Source organism: Mauremys reevesii, linkage group 1, assembly GCF_016161935.1.
Source record: "Mauremys reevesii isolate NIE-2019 linkage group 1, ASM1616193v1, whole genome shotgun sequence".
In the NCBI taxonomy this organism is placed as follows: Eukaryota; Metazoa; Chordata; order Testudines; family Geoemydidae; genus Mauremys; species Mauremys reevesii.
The window spans coordinates 240,997,761-241,020,669 of record NC_052623.1 but is presented as its reverse complement, the minus strand read 5'-3'; the positions used below and the strand labels follow the sequence as shown (position 1 = coordinate 241,020,669).

The window sequence follows — 22,909 nt, the reverse complement described above, 5'->3', positions numbered from 1 at the left end:
CCTTCCTCGGTCCCGCGGCGGGTCCCCTCTTCCCGCGGCTCCGGTTGAGCTCCCGCGGCAGGTCCACCGGAGCCCCGGGACGAGCGGACCTGCCGCAGGCATGACTGCGGGAGCTCCACCGGAGCCGCGGGAACAGCGGACCTCCCACGGGCACGGCTGCGGACGGTTCGCGGGTCCGGCGGCTCCGCTTGAGCTGCCGCAGTCATGCCTGCGGGAGGTCCAGCCGAGCCGCGGGACGAGCGCCCCCTCCGGTCGTCCGCGGCTCCGGTGGACCTCCCGCAGGCATGACTGCGGCAGGTCCACCGGCCCAGCCTGCCGCCCCCTAGATTTGGCCGCCCCAGGCAACAGCTTGGTTTGCTGGTGCCTAGAGCTGCCCCTGCCCCGCATGCACCCCCACCCCCTGCCCTGGGTCAGAACCCCCTCCTGCATCCAAACTCCCTCCCAGACCCCGCACCCCCTCCTGCACTCCAATCCCCTGCCTCCGCCCCCTCCTGCACCAAACTCCCTCCCAGACCCTGCATCCCAATCCCCTGCCCCAGCCCCCTCCTGCATCACACTCCCTCCCAGGAAAAAGACTTGTATACAGGGGCCCCACAAAATCTAATAGCCCTGGGCCCACAGGAGAGTTAATCCAACCCTGTCTATCAGGCCCCTTTCCAGAGAGAAAACTCACTGCACCCTATCCCCTGGTCTGTTCCCCAACTCACCTGCTCTCTCCTCTTTTAAGTAGATCCCCTACCTTCCCCAGGAGCAATCAGCGATGTTACTAGCACTCTTGGGTTCCCTTAACCTTTCTGGTGTCTGTGCAGAATTTACACGCTGTCATAGTGTGCCGGACTGATGTATGCAGATACCTGATATGCATGCACAAACAGGTATTTGGATGCCAGGTAGCCAGTCAGATGCCTTACTGGCTATCTGCACACACAAGCACCAGATTTGTGGCACACATTGAATATCTGTATTCATAAATTAAGTATGCACAAATATATGCATACAATTAAATGAGCTTGATTTTAAAAATTTGACCTACTTCACTTAGCTTTTCCTCCTCTTGGTTTCCAGAATTGTTTAAAGTCTATATACTGCCTTAGATTCAACCATAGTCATGTTACTATTCCAAACTAGGCTGTGACTGGTGCTTCTTCACCCTAAAACAAACTGATACTCCATAGATAACATTAAAGTAAACCAGATGGCTATAATCTGAGAAATGGCTTATGACAATCCAGTGGTGCTTAGTGCAGACTTGGTTTAGAAAACAGCAGCAGATTTAGGAAAAAATTTTAGGTTTAAATACATCATGGCCTGTGAGCTAAAAAAATATGTTATGTCATTGTTTATGCTGTATATTTTACTGGATGAAGTTGGCTATTAATCTTTCCCAGCTGGTGAGAAGAGCCCCTGAGATCTATTGGATTAAGTTGAGATACTAAAACCAGATATAGCTGAGCTTGAGTGCATTCCAAACTCATGTAGAATGAAGGAGTCTGTTCTTTCCTGAAGCATTTTATCACACCTTGATGAAAGACACTGAACATAAGGCTAGCAGTGTTCCTTGTTGTAAAGTGTATTTGAAATAGACAGCTACATGAATCTTTATTTCTAGTCTTTTTGTTCAAGACAAAACCAGCAGTGAATTACTCTTTCCAAGGATAAAACTAGAGAGCAGATGCAAGTTGAATTTTAAATGTCCATTTCCTGAAAAGCTCTGGCCTCACAACGCATATCTCAAGCACTACAGGAGTATGGACTTGTGGGGCCTGATTGACCGTTCTGTTTTTCCTGTTTTACACTGAACTCAATAGAATTACACCAGTGTAAAATTGCAGTGACACAATGATGAATCGAGTCTGTGAACTTCACTTGGAGTGTTTCCTTATTCCCACTGAGGTCAGTGAGCCAGTTCTTGAAGTTCTTACTCAATCTTTTACTCAGATAAAATTCTCACTGAGTCCTGTAATGGGGAATTTGGCCTAATTAAGGACTGGGCTATCTATGCTCAGTGAAGAATTTAAGTTCACAAATGTAGGCCTTTTTTGTGTCCACAAATTAGCCTTGAGCAGATTTCATTTTTTATGAATTTGTTAACTGTTCAAGAATAATTAATAAATAGTGTATGCAAACATATTTCCGGCTAAGGGTCATTCACCACAGTTCCTATGAGTACTCACTATTTGTAATTCAATATTTGAGTTGTGTAGTTGGGCATGGTATTATTTTGAATTTCCTGATTTTAAAACTTCCAAACTGAAGTTACTGGATGATATGTTACTAAAAAAGCTAACAGAACACAAAGCTGTGGCTCTGGTCGCATCCCGTTTGAATATGCAGCAGTTGTCTGAGTTTATAAATATTGTGAGGTAGCAGAAACTAACTTGCCCGTCAGCCTATTTGCAGACTCAGTTCTTCTGCTTGGATGATGCACAAATGGGAAGAATTTATTTTTTTCAACCCACTATGAGAATAGTGAGAAATATGAGAAAATGGGAATAGTGGTTTTCTGCTTTGTAAAGTGCTTTGTTCTATTGAGATCAACTGAAATGTTAAGGTTCAATTTGACAGTTTTATTTTATATTATTTTTATGTTTTATTTTATATGATATGATATGATTTGATATGATATGATATGATATGATATTATAACTGGGGTTTAATAATTATGTTTAAATTATAAAATAAAATAAAATAAAAAAGTAATATCATAATTGGTCACTGGTGATTGGCATTCTAAGGATAATTGGTAATTACTATTGAAATTGGTAATTAGTTCAGTAATTTGTATAAAATAAAATAAATGTGAAAATGAAAAGTTGTTTCAAAATGAAAAATTAGAATGTTCTGTTTTGATAAGATCCACTTAATCAAAACACTTCATACTGATTTTTTTTCCACAATGAAATGTTGTCATAACTGACATGTTTTAGTGGAACATTTAGATTCAGATGAATAAATATTTTCGGATGGAAAAAAAATTCCGAAAATTTTCAACCAGCTCTAATAAAGACACTCACTCTGGTATATCTTTTGTTACCTTTTTGGCTAGCATGATATTTAAACTCAAATACATTATCTTATAGCTGTGTTTAAAATGTGTTTAAAAGATAAAATATTCCACACCAAATTCTAACCCTGGGTACTATAAGACAAGCTGTGACGCACAACATACACATCTGGTATTAGAATTATGTCTTTAGGGCTCTATATTCCCCTTGATGAGTCCTCCCAACTCCCATTGATGTCAGTGGGGATTTCACTGCAGATCAAGAATAGCCTAGTCTATAATGTTGAAATGCAGCCAAAATCTCACAGCCACCTTTTTGAGCTGAGATCCTCTATGTGGGAACTCATTATCACATATCTTGACAAAATTTTGCTGCTGTTCTTTTTTGCACATGTGGTCAATTTTTTCAAGCTATGCATGCCTCATGTATCATTCAGTTCATAATGAGGACATAGGGATTAAATCAGCCAAAGGCCTTTATAACAGTGGTTTTCAACCTTTTTTCATTTGTGGACCCCTAAAAAACTTTGAATGGGGGTGCAGACACCATTGGAAATCTTAGACTTAGTCTGTGGACCCCCAGGGATCCACGGATCACAGATTGAAAACCACTGTTCTATGGTATAATAAAATTTCACTGACCCTAGTTTAGACATAGTCCACGGAATACAGGTTGAAAACCATTGCTTTATAACATCCATGAGTGTCGACAGACTCTTACTCCGATGAACCAACTGGGAAAGGAAATTTTAGAGTCAAGGGCCCTTTGAGCATCTCTCAGATGTTTGAATTCAGGAGCTGTTAGCTTACGTGCCACTATGGACCTCAGTTGTTGTAGCAGAGCATAGAGAAGGGAGGAAGTTTCTCAGGTAGCTAGGTTCCAAACAGCACAGAGCTTTAATACTTTGGACATCATAATTACATAAAAAATCCATAACTTTTTGTTCTGCTAGTAAATTTCAGATCAAAACCCCTGACTTAATAGTACACTGTAATACTGTAAATTAATAACCTCATTCTAAATATTTTTTCTAGAAACCAAACTGAAGGCATGAATGATGCCTGCTTTACCTTGGGTAATACCCAAAGTTTAAGCTGATAAAATAGAGGAAGAAATAAGTCCGAGAAGAATTCTCTTTGTCTTTTAAAATCACTTTAAAATGCTTAGACTGGACAAAGAAAGGAAGACAATTAGTCACTTTTACTTGGAATATTAATTTGATTTAGTATCATGGGTTGAGCCCTAGTACAAATGAATGAATTTCAAGTAGTGATGACAGTGATATGAATTTTGTAGGAATACTGGCAATAGCTACTAGTATGCTGAAAAATGTGAATTCTTTAAAAAATGACTAACGTTTACAAAATTGCCATTCTACACTTGCTCTTTGGGCAATAAATGATGTATTCCAGCAAAAACCATGTTGGGTTTTTAATGAATAATTTAATGTACAGAATAGTATGTGGTACTATTGCTAAAAGACAGCAGCAATGCTTGCCTGGTGATATAGAATACATTCAACCAGTAGTTCTCCAAGTTTTTTACATTGTGGACCACTTCTTACGATAGGGTGAAATTAGCTCCAGTACAGGGCCCAGCCCATTATCATGAAGACCTATTTTGAGTCCTTAAGTATGACTGAAATGGTGCATAGTCCTTGTGCTGTACCTCTGCACGGGGGAGAGTTTCACCCTTAGACAGCATTCTGTGAACTTCCAAACCTCCTAGGGCCAGATTTTATTAACAAAATTTAGGCCCGGTTTACACTACAAACTTAGACGGACAGAAGCCGCCTTACATCGACCTAATAATGTATGTGTCTACACTACCAGGTCTGTTCCACTGACCTAACTCTCTTGTAACACTGACTTAATTACTACACTTCAGCAAGAGGTGTAGTGCTTAATTTGTTGTTGATGGATTGACAGAGAGGCAGTGAAGATGCATTATTGTGTAAGTCGACAGACTTGGCCTCCAGGAGGTCTCCCACAATGCTCCTCTGTGACCAATCTGGAGATTGTTTTCAACTTCGCTGCATAGCAGCCGGGTACACAGGAAACAGCCCCTCCCCTGTTAAAGCCCCGGGAACTTTTGAATTTCCACTTCCAGTTTGGTCAGCATGGAGAGCTCACCAGCCCAGCTGATCATGGTGACTCAATGCCCCAAACGCGCTCCAGCTGGGAGTACACAGGAAGTGGTACATCTTATTGGTCTGTGGGGAGAAGAGTCTGTGCAAGAACAGTTCTAATACCGCTGAAGAAACAGACATCTATGAAAAGATCATGCAGGGCACGAGGGAGAAGGGCTACACCAGGGACACACAGCCATGCCATGTGAAAATGAAAGAACTTGGGCAGGTGTATCAGAAGGCAAGGAAGGCAAACAGTCATTCTGGTTCTGCACCATAGACATACAACTTCTACAATGAGCTGCATGAGATTCTCAGCGGCTATCCCACCACTAACCCCAAACACAGCGTAGATACCGCCCAGGAGTCTGAGTCCCAGGCCACCTTAGGCACCAACATGGAGAACATTCTGGACAAGGAAGAGGAGGAGGAGGAGGAGAATGGGAGACAGGTGAGCAGGGGATCCATTCTCCCCAAGAGCCAGGAGCCATTTTTAACCCCAGAGCAGTCCAGCTGTTTGCAGGACAACATGGTTGAGCCTGATGCCGGGGAAGGCACCTCTGGTGAGTACGCAATTCCAATCATAGAATCATAGAATATTAGGGTTGGAAGAGACCTCAGGAGGTCATCTTGTCCAATCCCCCTGCTCAAAGCAGGACCAACACCAATAAAATCATCCCAGCCAGCATAGGCGCCGACTCCGTGGGTGCTCCGGGGCTGGAGCACCCATGGGGAAAAAACAGCTGTTTTGCGGTGGCAAGCGCTGGGAGGGAGGGAGGAAGAGGGGGAATCTGGTGTGCTCGGGGAAGAGGCAACTTCTACTTCCCCTACCAATTCTTCCCTGTTTGTAAGCAGCAGGTCAAGAGGAGCACAGCCTCTAGTTGGTTTCTCCAGCACCTGTATCAGGAAGTTGTCCCCAACACTCTCCAAAAACATTCTGGATTGTCTGTGCATTGCTGTATTGCTCTCCCAGCAGATGTCAGGGTGATTGAAGTCCCCCATTAGAACCAGGGCCTGTGATCTGGAAACTTCAGTTAGTTGTCCGAAGAAAGCCTCGTCTACCTCATCCTTCTGATCCCGTGGTCTATAGCACACGCCCACCACAAAATCGCACTTGCCTCTAAACTTAACCCAAAGACTCTCAACAGGCTTTTCTCCAGTTTCATACTGGAGCTTTCAGCAATCATATCACTTTCTTACATACAATGCAACTCCTCCACCTTTCCTCCAGTACCTGTCCTTCCTGAACAGTTTATACCCATCCATGACAGTGCTCAAGTCATGTGAACTGCCTCACCAAGTTTCTGTTATTCCAATCACATCATACTCCCTTGATTGTGCCAGGACTTCCAGTTCTTCCTGCTTGTTTCCCAGGTTTCTTGCGTTTATGTACATGCACCTAAGATAACTAGCCGATTGCTCTACTTTCTCAGTATGAATCAGGAGGCTTCCCGTCTTGTACCCTCCTCCTTCTGTTTCATCCGGGTATCCCACTTCCCCACTTACCTCTGGGCTTAGGTCACCATCCCCTGGCGATCCTAGTTTAAAGCCCTCCTCACTAGGTTAGCAAGCCTGCCTGTGAAGATGCTCTTCCCTCTCTTCGTTAGGTGGATCCCATCTCTTCCTAGCAATCCTTCTTCCCGGAATAACATCCCATGGTTGAAGAATCCAAAGCCCTCTCTCTGACACCACCTGCATAACCATGTTTTTACTTCCACAATTTGATGGTCCCTACCTGGGCCTTTGCCTTCAACAGGGAGGATGGACAAGAACATGACTTGCACCTCAAACTCCTTTATCCTTCCCAGAGCCATGAGGTCTTCACTGATCTGCTCAAGGTCATTTTTGGCAGTATCATTGGTGCCCACGTGGAGAAGTAGGAAGGGGTAGCAGTCCGAGGTCTTGATCAGTCTCGGAAGACACTCCATCACATCCTGGATTCTAGCTCCAGGCAAGCAGCACAATCAAATTGTAGGGGTTACATGCTCTTATATTTTATATTTACTATGAAGAAAAAGTGAGGTACAGTGAGTATCTGCTTCCCAATGGCCACTCCAGCTATGCAGAGGGTGCACAGGGATGGCCCAGGAATCCTCCATGGAGATCTCCAGGAAGCTTTCATGAAGGTGCTCTGCAATCCTTTGCAGAAGGTTTCTCGGGAAGGCTGCCTTATTTCTTCCACCATGGTAGGACACTTTCCCACACCACTCCTGTATTAACTCTGCTGGCATCATTGCAGTATACAGCACAGCAGCATAAAGACCAGGTCTGTACCCAGACACTTGCAGCATCTGTTCCCATGCCACATCTGTTACCTTTCAGGAAATTGATTTCACTTAGGGTCATCTAGGGGAAACGGGGGAAGTTTTCATTACAAATGTTCATACCACAAACAATAGAGCATGTGATTCCCCCACCCATGATGACTTCTGGGTCCCTCGGCCACAGTTTCCCTAGTATGCTGGTGGTTTGGGTGGCAGAGATTGTCATTGACTTCAGAATCTGCAAGCCAAAGGTGACTGCTACCAGCAGCGTTAAGGGAAGGGGTGGCGGGCTTCCTGTGTTCTTTCATCGCTGCAAGCCCCCTCCCACCCCTCCCCCGGAGCCACTGAGGACAAACACCACAATTTGAGAGGCTTAATTCTGGTCCCTGGTCTCAAAGCAATGTCTGTGTTGCTAGGGAAAGGGGGCACATTAGAAGATGGAAAAAGAGAATGTGTGGTATCATGTTCAACGAGATAATGAGGGCTTCTGTAGTAGGAAGAGATCCTGAGACATAAGCCCTTGTATTAGAGGCATGGTTTGAGGCAGGACCTGCTCACAGAATCTGGCAAGAACAGGGCTGATATTGCAGAAATACACATTCCTAAGGAGTGCTAGTCACAGAATACACACGCAAACACATCCTGATATCAAGTGGTACCAGAACATCCCAATATCAAGGATGGTACAAAAACATTCCCTAAGGATAACAGAAACACACTGACCCCTCCTAAAAGATAAGGTCAGGATGACAGTATGTAATAGAGATGTTTTGATCAAACCAACATGTACAAGGTGATAACTAGCCACGTCAGGGGGCGATAACTAACTATTTCAGAGGCAATACTAACTTGTTTGTATCAGGGTATAAAGATATATTTCAAAGGAAGTATCTTTGTCCAGCCGAAGGGGGAATGGAAAGTTCCACCATTCACTGTGTTGTGTCCATTGTCATGGGCATACATGTCTTAGTATCCTCATAGAGTCTGCCAGGTGCTATTACTGTGCTTTGTCGACAATAAACCTGGCTTGGCGCCTTCATACCTTAACGGATCTTGTGGTCATTGGGCGGTTCACTCAAGGTCTGCTATGCCAGCTGTCTGCACAGAACTGGGGCAGCACACAGGGAGAACACACACATGCAGCTGGACATCTGATCACCGCTTCCAGAACAGCTGGTATGGAGCTCAGAGCCTGGAGGATTTCACTGTCTGAAAAATTGGACATGGACATGGAGAGCCGGAGAGCATCCCAGAAGCATGAGCATGCCACGCAGGATGGGATGCTGCGTTTATGAAGGACCAATCAGCCATGTTGAGGCATCTGGTTGAGCTTCAAGAAAAACAACTTGAGGCTAGACTCCCTATGCAGTCTCTGCACAACAGCCTGCAAACATCAACCTGTTCCCAATCCCCCTCCACTAATCATTCCAGGAGGTGGAGATGGTGGTGGGGGAAAGAAGGTACAATATCCCTTCCACTCAACACCAGGGGCAGGTACGAAGAACAAAAGGTGGCCATTTGAAGACCTTTGATGAGCAAGACTTCTGTGCTTTCACAGACAAGCTGACTTGGTTTCTCTCCTCCCAATTTTATCACACCATTTGCCCAAGGTTAAATTATTTTCTTGGTCTTTCAGATTCTTTATGTTTGTGCAATAAAAGTCAACATTTCAAGAATGAAGTATTCTTTGTTTATTCCAAGAATAGGGGTTTGGGAGATGAGGGGAAGGAGAAGTTCAGGGTAACTGGTGCAATGAAGGGGGTGGTATGGGAAGGCATGATGCAGATAAGCAGCACACATTACCGTGGCACATTACTGAAACAGGTTTTCAAAGCCTCCCGGAGATGCAGAGTTCCTCTCTGGGCTTTTCTTATTGCCCTAGTATCTATCTGCTCAAAATTAGCTGCCAGCCTACCCACCTCCACATTCCACCCCTGCAGAAACTTCTCTTCCTTTGCCTCGGAGATGTTATGGAGCACCCAGCACACAGTGATAACAATGGGGATATCTAATTATCTAGATCTAGATAAATATCTAGATCTAATGAGGTCTAATCTAGTAAGCAAACTACACCAGCGACCCTTTAAACATCTAAAGGCACATTCCACCACCATTCTGCACTTGCTTAGCCTATTGTTGAACCGCTCCTTACTGCTGTTGAGGTGGCTGGTATACAGCTTCATGAGCCATGTGAGCAAGGGATAGGCTGGGTCTCCCAGGATCCTATTGGCATTTCAACATCATCAGTGGTTATTTTGAAATCTGGAAAGAAAGTCCCTGATTGCATCTTTCCTGACCATCCCACATTGATGTTGGTGAAACACCCCCTGTGATCTACCAACACTTGCAACACCATTGAAAAATATCCCTTTCGGTTTATGTACTCTTTGGCAAGGTGGTCTGGTGCAAAGATTGGGGTATACGTGCCATCTATCACTCCACCACAGTTAGGGAACCCCATCGTGGCAAAACCATCCACTATGTCCTGCACATTGCCCAGAGTTACTACCTTTTAAAGCAGAGGTCGGTCAATGGCCCTGCACATTTGGATCACAACAAGTCTCCCGGTGGATTTACCAACTCAGAACTGATTCCCAGCTGACTGGTAGTAGTCTGGTGTTGCAAGCTTCCACAGAGCAATTGCCACTCACTTCTCCACTGTCAGAGCAGGCCTCATTTTAATGTTGCTGTACTTCAGAGCTGGGGAAAGCGCTGCACAAATTTCCTGGAAAATGGCCTTCCACATTTGAAAGTTCTGCAGCCACTCCTCATCATCCCATAGCTGCATAGCAATGCAATCCCACCTGTCAGTGCTTGTTTCCTGGGACCAGAAACGGCGCTCCACCGTGTTCAGCTGCTGCGTGACTGCGAGCAGCAACTGAGAATTGTTTCGTTCTATGGCTTGCAGCAGGGCTGCTTGAATGACATCGCAATGTTCTGCGTGGTGGCTCCTGTCTTGGCTCTGGAAATATTGCAGGATACGGCACGAGGTGTTTGTAATGCCCCCAACAAGAGTACACAGCTGAGCGGCGTCCCTGCGTAGAGGGCTATGGTGTATGTGTGGCTAAGCCAGGCTTTCAAAAAGAGGAACGAAAAAACATGGATTGTTTGCCATAGATATCATGGAGGGGGCATAAAACTGCATCGTGGGCGGTTGAAGCCATGTTCCCATTCCCCCCATAACACTGTTTTGATCCCATTGCAAGGCATCCCAAAATCCCCCGCAGCTGGGTGCACTGTGGGATAGCTGCCTGTGGTGTCCTGCTTTGTGCACCGATCCAAGCGTTGCTAATGAGGACACACTCCACCAACACAATGAGCATGGTGGGGACACACCCGCCTGACTTAATTACTTCAGTGGCTGGATGGCGACTTAATTTTGTAGTGTAGACATGCCCTTAGATGTTTAAAGATGCAGAGAGGCACCTAAAAGGGATTTGCCAAAGGCCCTAGGTGACTAATTCCCATTGACCTCAGTGGATGTTAGACACTTTTGAAAATCCCACTAGGTACCTCTCTGTATCTTTAATGCCTAAATACCTTTAAAAATCTGGCCTCTAGCAGATGAATGCCAAACAGCTTCTCTGCTAAAGCTACTATCCTTCCCTACGTCAAAATATAATTATTAATAAGAGGAGCTAGAAATAAACTAGCCCTAATGTAATAAGCATAACTACTTGGTTATGCCCCTTCCCTGTGCTATCAGTACTGAATTTCTCCTCGTTGCCTGTGGCTCCCTCCTCTAATCTCCCTAGGTCACTTTCCAGTTAGGTTCTACCCTCCCATATGTTTGCTACCTCTCCTTTTTTGACATTGTCCACATATTATATCACTGCTGAATTTGTGCCAAAGAAAAACCTAGAGGAAAAAATACATGAAGTGGCCGTGCAGAGTGCTGAGACATACTTGTTTTTGTTTATTTACTAGTTAGCTAAAAGTGTCTGTAGGAACACTCACAAAAGGCCTGGCCAGGGTTACAACATGCAGGCATCAGTGCTTCTTGAAGAATGGCAGATACATTTTTAGAGAGACAAGGCGGGTGAGGTAATATCTTTTACTGGATCAACTTCTGTTGGTGAGAGAGACAAGCTTTCAAGCTTACACCGAGCTCTTCTTCAAGTCTGGGAAACTTACTCAGATTGTCACAGCTACATACAAGGTGGAACAGATTGTTTAGCATAATTAGTTAACGTATGTTTCAAGGGACAATTCAAGGTGAAGTGGCCCATTAACATCCCTCCAGTCATAGGGAGGAAAGGAAGTGGGGAAGCAGTTTGAGGGGTGTGTGTTGGAGTTGTTAGTGGGTTAGAGATTGTTGTAATAAGCTTTTGTAGTTTGTGAGAAGCAACTGCCTGGACCACGCAGAAATGCTCTGTGGGATACAGATCCACTGAATCAAGTTCTTTCCTCCATAGATCAAAATATTTTCAAATCTATCATATAGCCTCAATCTGGCCACATGAATATATTTGAAGATTGGTGCTTTAGAATGATGGTTCATAGTTTTGTAGCGTTTGATGTCAGAAGAGACCATCAGATCATCCAATCAGACCTCCTGTATATCACAGGCCATTAAATTTCATCCAGTTACCCCTGTATTGAGCCCAGTAACTTGTATATGACTAAAGCATAATTTGTGTTTGGCTAAAGAACATCTTCGAGAAATGCATCCATTCTTGAGTTGAAGACATCAGGAGATGGACAATTCAGTGTGTTACATACTGGAGGATGGTTGTCCATATTTTTCTGGGTCTGATCCTGCAACCCCTTACTCATGTCAATAATCTCTACTCTTTCAAGTACCATTGACCTCACATGAGCAAGGGTTTGATGGATCAGGCCTTCAATGAATTATACAAATGACAATGATCAATAGCAGTCTGTGGTTACGTCTGACTATTCATAGAAGCAGAATAGTGTTATGACTTTGGGGGGAAAACATAATAAGCAAGATCGATGTGTTTTGGGGTGAGTTTGTTGTGAAGATAATTTGAAAATCTATCAAACTGTCTATCTTGTCTGTCTACCTAATCTAATTTATAACCCCTCCATGAAACACTTGGGTATCCAACAAGGCATGAGAGCAATAAAATGGAAGCTGCCATAAACTGCCAGTGAGACTAATTCTTGGTGTATTGATTCCTTTGTTTTCCAGAAAGAGGTGGCAAACCAGCCGAATAAGATTCCCTCTATATGGTTAGCAATGTACAGGGCTTTTGGACGGCCAATCCTTCTCAGCAGCACCTTCCGTTACTTGGCTGACTTGTTGGGTTTTGCTGGGCCACTATGCATTTCTGGCATAGTCGACAGCTTCCAAAATATTAACCAAAATGATACAAACACAACTGAAAAAGTAAGTTGACAATTAAAAGAATTTGTTTGGTATCAGTTTTTGATATATGTGATGCTTTCTGTATTTTTGACTATGCATTCTTATTGGCGCATGATTACCATTTTGTTTCTTTCATTATTTCTTTCTAGTGAAATGGGTGTTTGTTGAAGGCACTGCTAGATTATCAGCCTTGGAAGTTGAAGTGCTCTGTTGTCACAGTATAAACACAGCATAGGCAGTGGCAACACAAGGTTCCCCATACTGCTCTGCCAATGTCTGGCTCTGGCCAACCTCCTGGATAAGTAGCTGAGGGGCAGCTACTAGAGGCTTGTAAGAGTAGGTTAGATAAGAATGCTTGTGGGACTAGGAGAGGAAATTCCTGCTATACCCACAGGGTTAGACTACATGACTTGAATTCTGCATGAGACAGAAAGTTAAAGGGAGTGGAAGGACTTGATTATACAAACCTTTACATGTTGTAGAGGGGAGATGCACCTAGTGATGTGTGCAAACATGCAGAGCAGGTGTTCAGGAAGCAATCAAATCATTTAATGAAAGGCACTCAGCGCTCAGCATGTTCAGCTGACATCAGTGTCCATACCCTTCCTGCACAAATGTGTGGCACTCAAAAGGAGGTATATTGGTCGATGGAGTCTGGTGCAATGGTGTTGAGCCATTGTCCAGACTGTGGAAGTGAGGCACTTAGTAACTATTGACTTGATAACCAGTACTCCTGTTAAGAGCTGGTGCATATCCAGTGCCACGCTGTTCCATGAATCTCAATAAATGATAAGGGCTTTACCACGCTCGGTAGCTATCAAGCTCCCATCCACATCAAGCCCTCATACAATAATTTTAGGAAAGCACAGGTAAGATAAGGATGATTACTAGAGACAGACAAACATTGCAAAGAATTACACACAAATAGTCTATCACATTTTAAAAACAAATTCACTCTGTCTGGGCCTTTGTGCCTCTTTTGTGCCTGCTTTGCATGAGTGTTAGAGCAGATAGTTTAATGGGCTTTGAATTTTGGTTCTAAGCCTGGCTTTGCCACTGACTCACTCTGTCACTTTGGGCAAGCTATTTAGGGTCTGATTTTCAGTCCCTTAACACTTCTGTGCCTTAATTCCGCCACAGGTAAAATGGGGATAATTGTACTTATTCATCTCATATTAGCTTGAGGCATAATTCATTAATTGTTGTGTATATTATGAGATCCTTGGATGCAAGACTATGGTGGTGCAAAGTACTTTATTATACCCACTGAAAAGCTATAGAAGGGCAAATGTCTATTTGCCTGGTAGCTCCCATCTAATTTCAATTGTCACTGTGAATGCTGTGTGAATGTATTCTATAGAACAATTCCTATCATATAGCAAGTGTCTGTCAAACAGCAACTACCAGAAAACTAGTGAAAGGTAAGGATAGATTTCTTTAAGAAAAGAATTACTTATTAACTGGTAGTAGAAGAGACGGAAGGAAGACTTTGCACAGTCTGTGTTTAGAATTTGGATGGGCAAAATGGAGATGTAATGGAATAATATTTTCCTTTTAAAACATATCCCTTGATTGTCATCACTTTGTCTCAAACATTTGCTCCTAGGCTGTATAACCATGATGATATCTTTTGACTGGTACTTTGTGTTTTGCATCAGACTGTCATTTAGTCACTGTAAGAGCTATTAAATAAAGCTCTTTGTCCTCACTGAACCTTAATGATCAGAGCCACGGAGTCAAAAGTCAAAGTTCATTTTCTTCCTCAGAACCTTAAATTCTGGTTTTATTGCACAATCAAAGAATGGGATATTTCCCTTCATAAGTGATAACCTTTAGCTCTTAAATTTGGGAAACCACAAGTCTTTACCCATTTTCATTCTATGTGCTCTTTTCAATTTATTCGTTTTGTGTCATTTTAATTAACACTGGGAGGCAAACATCTTTTGAAGCTTGGGAAAATTTAAGGGTAACTCAGAATAAATGGAGAACTTGAAACCTGACAGAGAGTCAGATTGGCGCAGTGACCCTTGGCTTGCTTTCAAAACACAGTTACTTTTAATTAATGGATTTTGATAAACTTACTCCCTGTTGCCCTTGCTATTTTGTTTCTCTTTTAAATTCTCTACCAATTTTAATTAAGCTCTTATTCCTATCCCTCCCATCATCCTCTGATCTGAGAACATCCCCAACATTAATTCATTTATCTACAAATCCCCCCTTGAGGTAGGACAGTATTATTATCCCCATTGTACATATAGAGAATTGAGGCACAGACAGAAATTAAGAGCTAACTTTTCAAAGGTATTTAGGTTCCTAAAGATGCAAATAGGCACCTAGTGGAATTCTCAAAAGTGTATAAGCAGGTTAGGTGCCTAACTCCCATTGACTTCAATGGGACTTAGATGCCAAATGTGCTTAGGCAGTTCTGAAAATATCATGAGGCACCTATATGCATCTTTCAATGTCTAAATACATTTGAAAATCTGGCCCTAAATAGATTGTTCAAGGTCATACAAGAAGCCTGTGGTAGAGCTGGGAATTGAATCCCCATCTCTTGGGGTTCAGTCAGTGCTGTAACCACAAAATCCTCTTCCCTTTTGGTGAGAGACTGCATATGTCAAGGGAATGGGTATGCGATGGTGTGGGGGTAGGGGGGACTGGACTAAGCCAGCATGGGCAGAGCAGAGTACTTCTTGCCTGCAATGAAATAGCAGAGCACAATAATCATGAGTGACGAGAGATATGGGTCTGGAGATATGGTCTGGATTCATACTTTTCCAAACCTCTTTCATCTGGAAATCAGGATGGAAATTTCATGAGAACAGGCTTTTTGTAACAGTTCCAGTACATCCTGCTTCCAGTGGATCAGAAATACCACAAGAACAGCTTTCCTCGCAGTATTTTGATACATTCACTTCCCTTCCTGGCTGAAACCAACCAGGACAGAAAAGCATGAAAATGAGAAAATGCAAACAAAACGAGCTAAAGAAAAGTCTTTTCATCCTCATGAGGCATTCACGTCCCATGCACGATGAAGACTCAACAGACCTATTCTTTTATTATTCAGAATGGTTTCTCCAACTCTAACAGTCAGATTGTAGGTATAGACTTTATTTGCTTATTTTATATTCCTGGAAGGAAATTAATTACATAAAATATACATAAAATATCAATAACCATCCCAAGACAATAAAAGTTATCTTCTGTCGGCTGCTGTGTGATGTATGTGAAATGAGTTCCTATTTCTAGTGGGTAGGTGTCTTCAGCCAAGAAGATGCCATCCATACTCAGCAGAGATGTCAAGGGCAAAATGGGCCTGGTGAATAAACTACTCTATTACCTCCTAGGATGTGCATTGGTGGGATAGTTCAAGAAAGCTTTCACTGCTGTTTGCCTGTGCTGTATCTGGGATATGGATAATTAAAAGGCCTGAGTCACCAGGACTGTCACCCCAACCCCCATGAACAATGTTATTCACTTAATGAAACCAAGGGCTTAGAAGAAAAATAAAACCCTGTCAGTACCTGTTGAGCAGTTATTGATTCTCTGCTAAATGTTGTCAGTCCTGACTTGCCCATTGCTGCCAGAAGACAAAGGCCTGTGTTTCACATCCAGCAGACATCAGAGACCTTAGTGCTTGTTTTTAAAGTGGAGTTGTATTGCTAATGGTTTGAAGAAAATTGGGTGAATAATATCATTCAGCCATCTTTTTTTGTGCCACTGCATGGCTCTGTGATCCATTGAGGTGTTTATAAAAGGAAAGCTTGCAATCTGCCAAATCTAAATATGTCACCTGTGCCTGCGACATTCATCCAGTGGGCAGAGTGTTGGGCCCCATGGGTCGAAGGTATGGAACACTTAGATCAAGTTCCACAGAGGAATAAGTTCTTTTTCAGCTCCAGCCCTACAGATTCTTTCACTGTGACTCCAGCTACCAGACTCAGTTCCACCCCCCCGCCCCACCAATAAATCCCTCTAGTAGGACCATAGTGTGTTCTGTGGTACATACTTGCTCATGGAAGGCAAAAGGTGGTGTAAGGCACCCCCTTACTCCCTGGCATGGCCTACCCACATTGTGGATCACAGTGTAGAGGAGGAGGGAAGCAGGCTGGAGGCAAGCAGGTTGGGCTCTTCCTTTCCCCAGTGCACCAGCCAATGCAGCTGGGGCGGTGCACAGGGGCACATGATCCATGCCAGGACTAAGGCTGGTGCAAATTATCTCTGCTCTGGAAGAAGGGGAGAAAAAGGGAGCCACTAGAGCTAGTTGAAAACATTTCAACTGTTTTGATTTTTCAGTAAAAAATAGAGGCACATTTTTGCACAGACATTTGAAGACCTGGAGAATTTGAAGAACCTAAGAAAAGCACCAAATGTCATGAGAAAATTTCAAGAGCTGAAAACACTGCCTTTGTGTTGAGCATGCTGATTTGGTGCTCATCTCCCTATACCTGTTCTCTGGCCCAAGGAGCAGATCAACAACCAATTCACTCAGCATTAAGGCAGGTGTGAGCTGCTTCTCCTAGACCCTGAGTGCCAGAATCTTGGACCTCAGTATTCTGGCTTTATTCATCAGTGGGGCTAGGCATTGTAATAAACTGCCTGAATGTGTAATTGAACTGCTGCCCTCAGTTTGGAATCATAACTGCCTTTCATAGTCTCTGTTCTGCTAAGAGCAGGCCTCCTTCAGCACACATGTTAAATGCCTGGGTACTTTTGAAACAGGAGCATCTGGGTTCTATCCCTATGGTTGCAAAGAAGTTCTGAGTGGTCCTAGTATGCAATATAGTCAGAACTGTGGTTTTATAGGTAGTCATGGCTTTGCTACAGTATTATTAATCCCATTGTGCCATTGTGAAAACAATCTTCTGATTTCCAATGTCCAAATAACAGCGCATCTTCCCAACATAGAGTTGTCTACAAAACTTTTCTTTTCTCTCTTTCTTTTTAGTCTAAGGAGACATCAACTTCATACCTCTCCTCACAGGATTTTCTTGGAAATGCTTATGTCCTAGCAGTTCTTCTCTTCCTGGCCCTTATCCTGCAGAGGACGTTTCTGCAGGCTTCCTATTATGTTACCATAGAAACTGGCATCAACCTGCGAGGTGCCTTACTGGTGAGTAAGACGTTGTTTCCGAGATCGGCATGCTGTAAAATGCCCTAGTAATGGCTCCACATTTTATTCATTCGCTTATCTTGTCCTTTATCTGTGTGATGTTTAACCACAGCTGAGGACTGGTACCACAATATCTTCTGGAGCTTAAAGCTTTTGCAGATCTGAGCCCTGCTAGTTTTAAACTGCCTCTGCTGTAGACTGAAAACCTTTGTTTTACTCCAAACCCTATATTCTGCTCTGGGAGTGTAGTCCCAAGATCTCTCCTGAACTCAGGTCTCCTGTTTGGCTATACAAAATGCTCTCCACCAGGTCACTTTCAGCCTAGCTTGCCTTTATTTACTGTTTACTGCTTGAAATCTTAATAGAAAACATGATAGAAACTCATTTTATAATTACAGGGTTTCTACCTGCCAGTTACTGTAATGGCTTTTAATTTTAGATTTGTCTGAACTTCTGTTAAGATTTATTTATATTTTTTCATCAAAAATAAGCTGCATTCCTTCTTGTCCCATATCTCTATTCTTTACACTCTATTGTCATTTTTGTTATGTTATTGATTTCATATGAGCTTCACTCCTGCATCCCTTGCTCAGTAGAACAGTCCCATCAGGCCAAATTCATTGCTGCTAAATGAGGTCTGTGTAGTCACACCATGGAGACATTTGGTCCAGTGGGACTGCTTGTAATGGCTGCAGGAGTAACAAAAAATTGAGGCAATAATTCTACTATTTAACCTCTATTTTCAAAAATCTGTCTCTCTGTTTGGGAACTGGGGGAATGGACAATCTCTGATACTGACATTTGCAATGTCTGGTTGCTATTGTAACTTTATATTCTGTACTTTATTCCTCTCTCCAGGCAATGATATACAATAAGATCCTGAGGCTTTCCACGTCCAACTTGTCCATGGGAGAGATGACCTTGGGACAGATCAATAACTTGGTTGCCATAGAAACAAATCAGCTGATGTGGTTCTTGTTTCTGTGTCCCAATCTCTGGGCTATGCCCGTTCAGGTAGAGCATCAAAGTAAGGGCCTATTTTTTAGAAGACCCCCCCCTGAAAACAGAAGATATTTTTAACACAATGTACATCTTTGAGACTATTTCAGAAAAAAAGTGGAAATTATAGCATTGGACTGTAGTTACAAATGAAGAGCTGTGACCAGGAGGAGAACTAAAGGGTAGAATTGCTGTTCACTGTCTCCTCCAAAGGCTATGAAGTAGTATTGCTGCAGGCCAGTGGGGAGAGATTTTTCTGGGTAATATTTACAAGCCAGGGGAATGGTCTGTGAATTTTAGAATGGATTACCTGTCTTTCCCACAGCCCTATACACCTTCCTCTGCTCATATTTGTTCCGCAGCTGCCACGAGTAATCTGTGCAGGCAGCCATGGTGGACCAAAATATTGCTGGTTTTGCAGAATTCATTTGCAGGCAAGAGTGAAGAGTGTCAGAACTTGGCCCTTAATTCTGTATTGCAAAGAAGGTATGGTATGTCAAGTGTTATACTGTCAGAAAGTGTGGTTAGTGATCCACAGAAAGGAACACTGACTTGAGTGTTGAGAACTTGTAAAGGTGCAGGACTCACCCCTGTGGCGCCTCCTGCTGGTCATCTCGGGGAATTAGCTCTTTTCTAGCCTGGGCACCCTCTGCAGGCCGGTGTCCCGCTTGTTGCTGGCCCCGTGTCCCTCCCGGACCCTAATGCCCCTTTACCCTGGGGCTGCCCCCTGGCAATACCCCACCAGTCTCTATGGGTCTCCTCTCTCTGGGAAACCCCCAACCCTCTAATCCCCACCTTGCCTCAGTCTGGGCTACTGTCAATCATCATCTAGCCCCTGCTCACTGGGGCAGACTGCAGTGTAAAATCCACTCATCATAGGCAAGGGGGTTTGGATCTGCTGCCTTCCTCTGCCACCCAGTACCTCTATGGGCCTTGGACCAGGCCCTGCAGCCTGGGAAGTTGCCAGCCTGGAGCTCTCCAGCCCCTCTGGCCTTTCCCTAGCCCTGCCTCACTCTAGGCACCCTGAGCTTCCCTGCAGCCAGGCCCTTCTCACTCTCTCTGAAAGCAGAGAGAGACTGTGTCAGCTCTTGGCTCACTGGCCCTTTTATACAGGCCAGCTGTGGCCTGATTGGGGCATGGCCCAGCTGCGGCTGCTTCCCCAATCAGCCTAGTAGCTGCTTTCTCCCAGCCACAGCCCTCCCCAGGGCTACTTTTAACCCCTCCCAGGCAGGAGCGGGTGATCACCCCGCTACAGAACTAAACAGGTGCACTAGTTATCATAAACTTCTAGTTCTAAACATCTGGTTCTAATCCAATCTGGGTTGTGTACAGCAGAAGAACTGATGAATCAGAAGGAAGGAAAGACAATATTAGAGTTGGGGTAGCTGAATTTTCAAATGCGAGGAAGCAATTTAGGAGCCTAAGTCCCATTGACTTTCAATAAGACTTAGGCTCCTAAGATATTTTTGAAAAATTTACTCCTGGGCTTCTGAATGGGGATGAGTAGGTCATAACTTATAGGTATTTTTAACAGCTGTCAAGGAAAAATAACAGGAATGAAAGCTTTGGTAAATTAGATCTACACTATGTAAATTCATGGCACTATATAAATCATCCATAATAATAAAGGGGACATCCACTTTTGTCATTTGTTTATTTTTAGCAGGGTCATCAAAGAGAATGTATGGTGAAAAAACAGACAATAAAGGGCCTGGATGGCATAAGGCAGGGATTGGCAGCTTTTGGCCCGCGGCCCGCCAGGGTAAGCACCCTAGTGGGTTGGGCCAGTTTGTTTACCTGCCGCATCCGCAGGTTCGACCGATCGCGGCTCCCACTGGCCGCAGTTTGCCGCTCCAGGCCAATGGGAGCTGCAGGAAGTGGTGGCCAGCACATCCCTTGGCCCGCGTCGCTTCCCGCAGCCCCCATTGGCCTGGGATGGCAAACCATGGCCAGTGGGAGCCGCAATCAGCTGAACCTGTGGACGTAGCAGGTAAACAAACCAGCCTGGCTCACCAAGGTGTTTACCCTGGCGGGCCACATGCCAAAGGCTACCGATCCCTGGCATAAGGGATTAGTAACCATATAGACATTTTCACCTATAAATCACTGCTTCAAATCCAGGCTGGCTTAGAATTGTCCAAAAGGGATTACCATACGAAGGTTTTTTCAGTTGGTCCTTGTTAATTGAACTGCTGGTTGCTCTCAGGCTAATTGTATATAGCTTAAATTGTGTGTAGCATAATGGTCACCTTTTTATCAGTCTCGGGAAAATGACGAGGACTGAATAGATATAGAAAGTGAAATATCTTCTTAATCCATAGAGGTGATCCCACCAGGAAAGTGAAAGGACAGTCTGAGGAAGTTTCTATTGCCACTTCCTTTGCTGTTCCTCCAGCTCAGGGAGCAATAGGACCTAAATGACAACTCACTGAAGTTAATTGGCAGTATTTTAATTGACTTCAGTAGACTTTGAATTAATGCCCTTGGGATACGGATATCTTTCTCAAAGATCTGCTGTTGCTGGTACAGAAGTTATGGGTTTGATGCAGAGTTTACTGGGTGATCTCCTATGGCCTGTGTTATGCAGGAAGTCAAATTAAATTATCATAATGGTCCCTTCTGGCCTTAAAATCTGTGAACTGTCGTCAAGCCAGTAGCTGACACAAGCACTTAAAAAAAAAAAAGTAAAAATGATAAAGTGTGTCTGTTATATTTTTTAAGTTATTTTCATTGTCAAAGCATTGGGCAGCTGCTGGTATCAACAATTCACATGTTGGGATAACAGATATTTCTAAATCAGCAGTTCAATTAGCTTCTTTCTTTCTCTGAAAAAAGACAAGGAATTAACATTTGCTAACTATGGGCTAGAGTGTGACTCCCCATAATGCAGTCAGGCAGAGAAATGTGGGTGCCGTCTCATCCTGAGGCAGAGGAATTGGATCTCTGAGGGATGTTTCTGAGGGCTGAGCTACACTGGGGGGTGGGGGTGGGGATCAATCTAAGATACGCTATTCGCGTAGCTGAAGTCGAAGTGTCTTAGTTCGACTTACCTGGCCGTCCTCACGGCAGCGAGTCAACTGCTGCGGCTCCCCCATCGACGCTGCTTACTCCTCCTGCCGAGGTGGAGTACGGGCGTGGATTTGCGGATTGATTTATCGCATCTAGATGAGACGCGATAAATCGATCCCTGATAGATCGATTACTACCCGCCGATCCGGCGAGTAGTATAGACGTACCCTGAGGAACAGTGACTTCCAATGCTACTCCTGGGGTGAGGCAGTTTATGGCTGAGGCTGATGTTACAATCTAATCCTAAATATAACGTCATCAAACTATATCCTTCTGGTCTTGAATAAATATTGAGGGTTGATCCTACAAGTTGCTGAGTGTATCCAGCAAGGTGCTGAGCACCCTCGAAGGCACCTGAGTAAGGACAGCAGGATTTGCCTCAGGCTCAAATTGCCACTTGACACCTCAGCCATCTTTCTGCTAAGGAAAGGATTTTTATGTATGTAAATAATACTCTGCAAAATCTTAAACATGACTGGATGTTAGTGGTTTGACTATGCAATGGAAAGACATGTTTAACTGAATTCATTAGTTAACTGAAAAGGTGAAACAAATAAAATAGGGACTTAATCCTGCATGCCCTTTCTGACATGAGTAGCCCTTATTCATATCCGTACCTCCCCTGGCCCTGATTCTCTTTTACAATAGGACTCACTCTGGCAGTGGAAAGGTACCGTAAGTTGAATGTAAATGTAATTTATACCCACTTTAAGACCCCTTTAAGTGGTGTAAAGGGGCTTTTGTACAAATGAGAATCAAGCCCACTGACTCCAGAGCACTACTGGCTTAACAGCTAATATGTCACTGCAAGCTTGACTCTTTGGGGCAGGCACTATCTTTTCATTCTGTGTTTGTACAGCGCCTATCACATTGGAGTCCTTGTCCATGACTTGGGTAGCTAGGTGCTCCCACAATACAAATAAATAATGATAATGAAGGTTTGTAGAAACTTTCCCTAGAATTTCAAAACTTAACTTCTGAAGTAAATTAGAAATGAGG

General features: G+C 43.7%; 1 protein-coding gene across 7 annotated transcripts in view; it reads left to right on the top strand.

Moving 5' to 3' along the window:
• Nucleotides 1-22,909, top strand: part of ABCC9 (ATP binding cassette subfamily C member 9) — a 119,215-nt gene that overhangs the window by 23,157 nt on the left and 73,149 nt on the right. For all 7 annotated transcript variants that reach the window (XM_039482129.1, XM_039482135.1, XM_039482104.1 and 4 more), the window contains 3 exons: nt 12,553-12,750; nt 17,678-17,842; nt 18,701-18,856. In XM_039482129.1, coding sequence (XP_039338063.1) covers nt 12,553-12,750; nt 17,678-17,842; nt 18,701-18,856 — 519 coding nt within the window. The remainder of the gene's footprint in view (nt 1-12,552; nt 12,751-17,677; nt 17,843-18,700; nt 18,857-22,909) is intronic.